The sequence below is a fragment of the Syzygium oleosum genome, unplaced genomic scaffold (assembly GCF_021117445.2).
Source record: "Syzygium oleosum isolate NSW1041296 unplaced genomic scaffold, Sole_v2.1 Sole_v2.01, whole genome shotgun sequence".
NCBI lineage: Eukaryota > Viridiplantae > Streptophyta > Magnoliopsida > Myrtales > Myrtaceae > Syzygium > Syzygium oleosum.
Window position 1 is genome coordinate 35486484 of NW_026607485.1, and position 5907 is coordinate 35492390.

At 41.1% G+C, this 5907-nt stretch overlaps 1 protein-coding gene across 1 annotated transcript; it reads left to right on the forward strand.

Moving 5' to 3' along the window:
• The first annotated feature begins 1231 nt into the window (after positions 1-1231).
• LOC115683170 (exosome complex component RRP4 homolog) lies at positions 1232-5305 on the forward strand. The gene is made up of 8 exons (XM_030607615.2): positions 1232-1348; positions 1696-1927; positions 2190-2291; positions 2416-2461; positions 3050-3139; positions 3922-3987; positions 4095-4160; positions 4616-5305. The coding sequence occupies exons 2-8, from the start codon at positions 1773-1775 to the stop codon at positions 5072-5074; spliced, it is 984 nt and encodes a 327-aa protein (XP_030463475.1). The 5' UTR covers positions 1232-1348; positions 1696-1772; the 3' UTR covers positions 5075-5305.
• Positions 5306-5907: the final 602 nt, after the last annotated feature.

The window sequence follows — 5907 nt, forward strand, 5'->3', positions numbered from 1 at the left end:
TCTTCATTGCCTAAGAATAAGGGCCGTTTGGTAACGTGCCAAATAATAAAATTTCGTTCTTTTGTTCCTAGAAATAGTTTGGGAACGTAAATGTGTTTGTAAACTTTTTGTTCTGGCACATTTTTGAAAAAATTTGTGCCGAGAAACATTTTGGAAGAGAAACAAGAAGAAAAAAGTTGCTTCTTGTTTCTCACAATTTTGAGAATCATTTTTTTTCTTTTTTTTCTTTTCTTATTTTGTGGTGTTGTTCTTCCCCGTGGCCGGCCGGCCGGCGACGGCCAAGCCCGAAGGCCGGCGAGGCGTCACGGCCCTCGCCGCCGCCGCAGCGGAGGCGAGGGTCGCCCTCGCCCGGGCGAGGCGGCCTCACCCGGATCGAGCGAGGCCGAGCCTCGCGTTGGCCGCGACGGCGAGGGTCCGCCTCGCCCTCGCGGCGGGCGACCTCGCCGGCGAGGCGACCTCGCCTCCGCTGCCGGCCGGCAAGAGCCGTGACGCCTCGTCGCCTCGGGCGTGGCCGGTCGCCGGCGACCGGCCATGGCCAAAGAAGAAAATGGATAAAAAGAAAAAAATTAAACAATTTAAAATATTATTAAAATATTATTTGGGAACAGAAATTTTGTGTAGTTACCAAACGCATTTTGTTCTTTTCTACTCTAGGAATAGAAATTTTGGACAGGTTTATCAAACGCCTTCAAATACTCGAAATTGTTTCCGGGTACAGAATAAAAAAAAATCATTTCATTGGAAATAGTCCCAAGACGCAGAATGGTATTCATGCGCACCCTAAGTAAATCTTAGCCCACTTCTTCGCCCAAAAGAAAATGAAACATTATCGTCAAACGGGTTAATCTCGGTTTTCAAAATGTTATTTTAAGGCGCATTTGTTCGGGGATTTTTCTAAGAAAAAAACTAGTTCGTTAGCTTGGGTCTACTTATTCGGATTCGGAAATAAAAATTTGAAAAAGAAATGATGAAAAACTTATACACCTCGCACCATATTTTATTTTTTAATTTCTTTTTTGCGTGTGTTAATCTTTCATTTTTCGAGTTCTTCCAGGGCTTACTTGATTAAGAAAATCGAGAGAATTACTTACTAATTTTCAAATTACGTTTGTTAATCCAAAATTACTTGGGTCGGGTGCGGGCTTCTAAAGCCCGAACCCGAAGTCCGGATCCGGCCCGATACCAAAACGAAGGACCCGGAACGGATCGAATGCGAACTTTTAAACCCCTAAAACCTCAAATCGCTCCGACCTCTTCCGTCTCCACCGTCGAACCTGAGGATCAAACTCTCCGCCGCCGCCGCCGCCGCCGCCGCCGCCGCCGCCGCCAGGAGTCGTCGCTCGCCCAGGTGAGTCCACCCCCGCTCAAGCCTCGCGATCTCCGTCCCGGGACGCTACTTCGTTCAGCCTCTTTTGGCTCTGTTGCTCTGTTCATGGCTGTGCACGAAGATGTCGCTTCTCCCTTATACGTGCGAATCGGAGTTCGTTCTTCCGTAGCTTCGCGTCATTTTTGCTCCATCGTTTGTTCCTGTTCAAGCTCTTTAGCCCGCGATGCTCTCTTCTTTCGGCTCCCTTTGTGCTGAATTATATTTGGTGATTCTCTGATATTCTGCAACGCATTGGTGATACTGATTTTTCGTGACGTTCCTGTTCCGGGTTCAATCGGGCGAATTTTGTTTCGGTTGTTCGAAACTAGAAAAGCAAGATAAGGCGGACGAGGAGGCTCCGGCCGGTGGTGCGGGAGGGAGGAGGGGGGGAGGAAAAAGGTGAGAGATGAGAGGGTTGCAGCTCCCACTGACTCAGACCCAGAAGGTGAGGCTGCAGAGGGCACTCGAAAAGCTCGAGGCTTTGTCGTCGAAGGCCAACTCCAATGCCTCCGTCACCGTCGCCGACACGATTCCTGTCAACCATGATGACGGCTTTCTCAAGTACTGATGCTGACCTGATTCAGTTTTTATATTAGTGTGCCTCATAAGTGATTGTGCTTAAAACATAATTTTGTGTACGATATTTGTTCCTATATGTTCCAGTTTTGCTAAGTTCGCCTACTTTTAAGAAGGGCTCGGCGCTACAAGTTTTGAAACCGGTCTCAGCATATTGTAGAGATACCTTTGCAAGTACATGCATGATTAAGTGTCTTTCTTTACATCCTTTTTTCATTCTGGCTGTGTTTGTTGTGTTGAAAACAAGGGGCCATGGAACAACCGAGCTTAATGGCGAAGTTGTTGCTACGGTATGTGGAGTAGTTGAGCGAGTCAACAAGCTGGTCTATGTTCGTACTCTGCGAGCCAGGTAGCACAATGTCAGATTTTTTTTCTGGACGAGAAGAAACGCCAGTTGTTGCTTTTCTTATTTTCATTAGAGACCTTCTGATACGAGTCTCCTTCTTCTTCCCTTAACATCACAATAAGTGTAGATACAAGCCAGAGGTTGGAGACATCATTGTTGGACGTGTTATTGAGGTGAAATACTTTTTGCAATTTCACAATCAGTTGGTGCATACGAATAATCAAATGAACTTCAGTGTATTTGAACATTATTTCAATAACACATATCAATACGTGTGCATGTGAATGTCAACATAAGCTCGACCGCACATGCTTTATTTCATTTTTCCATTTCATAGACAATTACCACTATCTGTTTCTGTTTTATAAAGCTTACCTGCAAAATAGTATAGGATATTATTCCTCAGTATATGATGGCAGAAGATGGATGTAGATAATTGCATATGCTTGATAAAAAATGTAAAGTTGATTTATTTAGCTTGCTGGCAAAGGGCTCTCTTGATCATAAGATAAATGAAGTTCGATATCCATATCATCCAATATTCAATATCTCTTTGTTACTTTGTAGTGAAAATGCAAATTCTCTTGTTAGTGACCTCTTGCTGTTGACAATTTGCCAGGCTGCGATGATTCTCTTCCATATCTGCTGAAAATATGTGAAAACCTGCATATGCTGTTTATATATCTTATCGTAACATCGTCTTAACTTTAGGACTTAATGTGTGAAATTTTTTCACAATTTTCCCAGTTTAAATGTTTCAGGTAGCTCCGAAGCGTTGGCGACTGGATGTAAATTATAGTCAAGATGCTGTGTTAATGCTTTCTTCTATTAATTTGCCTGATGGAATTCAGGTACCTATGTAGCATTTTGTTTTTCCTTTGTTTTTCTTTTAGATGCTTTGACTTTTGTATGTTTTCACAGGTGGTATGCAGTCTTTCAGCTTCTCTATGTTTTCTGTTGTTCGCCTTTTTTCCTGTATTAGTAGTTATCACACAGATTGAGAATGACAATGATGAGAGCTACTAGTTCTGTAGTCTTTATATTATTCAATAAATCTTACAATGCTTGGAATATCCTTGAAACGGAAAAGTCAACATACTAAGGAAAAAGCTGCTCTATAGAGAATGTTCCATACGTGTTGCCAACTCTACCATAAACTTGGAATGTGCATATGTTATACCATAGCTTTTAATATCTGTTTTTGAGGAATACATGATTATGCACTGTGCAAAGAAAAATCTTTTTCTTTGTCCTTGGACAGTGAGGTCTTCTAATCATTTCTGAGGCTCAATAATTGTCTGATTGGCAGATACAACTTGATTGATGTGGGGCTTATGTAGAGATTCTTAGGGGACATCATAATTCTAATGGTTGGTATGATAGTGATTCTAGTGCGTGCAATTTGGCTTAGAAGGATTTTCTTTCGATTCCCCACTTGCAGTTTTGCTAATACTTATCAGTCATATCGTATTATTAAGCGTCTACCATATTTTAGGATCCTTTGCAACCATGCTGCATGCATATTTCTTGGAATCATGAAGTAGATAAGCTACCTCAAATGTTTCATATAGCAAAACTTTTAAAGCTCATTGTTCAACTTTCTCTTTTTGTTTTTTCCTGCTTTGATTACTAGAGGCGGCGAACTGCAGAGGATGAGCTTAACATGCGCAGTATTTTTGAAGAGAAAGATGTCATATGTGTAGGTCAAAATTCCTATCTTTGTGGCTCTTACAATGGTGATCTAGGTCTTTGAATTGACTAACAGGTCTTCAGCTGTATGTAAGGATTTTTTTCTTTCCCTTTCAGGCTGAAGTTCGTGGCTTTCAGCATGATGGTCTGCACCTCCAAGCAAGAAGTCAGAAATATGGAAAGGTTTGCATTATGTGCTTTAGATGCAGAGGCCTGAATATTTACGTTTTCGTAAACCTACATCTAGAGAATACAAAGCCTTTTACTGGGGTTATCTGTTGAATTCTTATTCTTTAATTCTCTTCTTTCTTTCTTCTGCTTTTCTATTATTCCACTTAAATAGTGTCAAGGGAAAGACTGATTTTAGTGCTTGGACTTTTGCAAAGGGAATAAATTGAGGGGATTGGGAAACATGCTAAGGATGATATTATCTATATAAGAAAGTGTTTTTATGTATTCTTTGTGAATGCGCTGATTGATTGAAGGTTGCACCTGAGCTGCTAAAATGCAGTTTATGTTAGTATGCTCATCTTCATGCATTTGGTCTTGCACATTGTGCATCATTTCTTTATGCTGTTGCTAGAACACACTGGGGTCTTGTTCCCATTGTCGTAACCGTCTCAATTGTACATTTACAGCTTCAGCGGGGACAACTTCTCTCAATCCCTCCTTATCTTGTAAAGAGACGAAAGCAGCACTGGCATTACCTAGAAGAGTACGGGATTGACCTGATACTCGGTTGCAATGGATTCATCTGGGTCGGCGAACACGTGGAAATTAAAGAAGAAATGCTGGTGGATCAAGCAGACAAATCCGAATCTCAAACTTCTAAAGCAGACTATTACTCCATGAGTCTTGAGGGGAAAGAGCATACACACACCCCATTGGAGACAAGGCAGAACATATGCAGAATGGCAAATGCCATACGTGTCTTATCTATGTTAGGATTTATTGTCACGATAGAAGTGGTCATGGAAGTAGTCAATCTGGGTGTCTCCCAGAACATGGACACACATGAAATGCTAGGATCGGAGTTCTGTGTGTTGGTCGCAGAAAGGGAGGCTGAACGGCGGAGCCAGAAAAAAAACAAGGGGTAACTAGGTGGCAGTTCAATGCTTTAGATGTTTCTAACGTTGCCTGGAAAGCGAATTGGGTAAGTCAATGAAGTTTTCAAGGGTGGAAAAATATGTCTAATGGAAGCATTGTAAGATGATAGGAATTGGGTTTGTTTTCCCTGTGATAATTAATTGTGTATCATACACAGTGATTTTGCTCATTGATTTCTTGCTGCCAGTATGCTGAATCAGAGGCGAGCAAGCTTCTTTTTACTGTTTCCCTTTTAATGTCAAAACCAAAATTTGGATATTTGGATGTTGAATTGCCGTTGCTATTTCAAATTGGAATAATCTGCAAATTCCTAAGAAAATTAAAAACCTTTGATGGAAAAAGATAAATCTAGAAATGGCACTTCAATTTCTTCATTGGAGTTTTCACTTTCATTCATTGTCTTGGACTGCTGTGGTGTTTATTAATTCGAGCCAGCTATTTGTTGAGTGACAACAAAACAAAACAAAAAAAAAAGAAATCAATCTGGACAAGTGAAGATGATGTCTGAGGATATCCAGATATAGTTCTTCTATGCGCAATCACCGAAGAGAACAGTTCTGATCATCAGTATAGTTTTGGTTGCTACCATTAGATTTACAAATTCTCCCTCTTATTTTCCCATTGATGTGAAAATCAAGAGTTGTCTATCGCATGAGTATGGACATTAAAGATTGTCCTTGCTAGATTCTTGTAAACACTCCTGGTCCCAGAAGCTAGGATGATTCAGTTTAGCGGCCAGTTGACTCTAATAAATGAAATACAGGAGGGAAACTTTTTATCCTCGTATGCAGAGAGAGCTGTGATGTTCTGAAGAACTTGTACA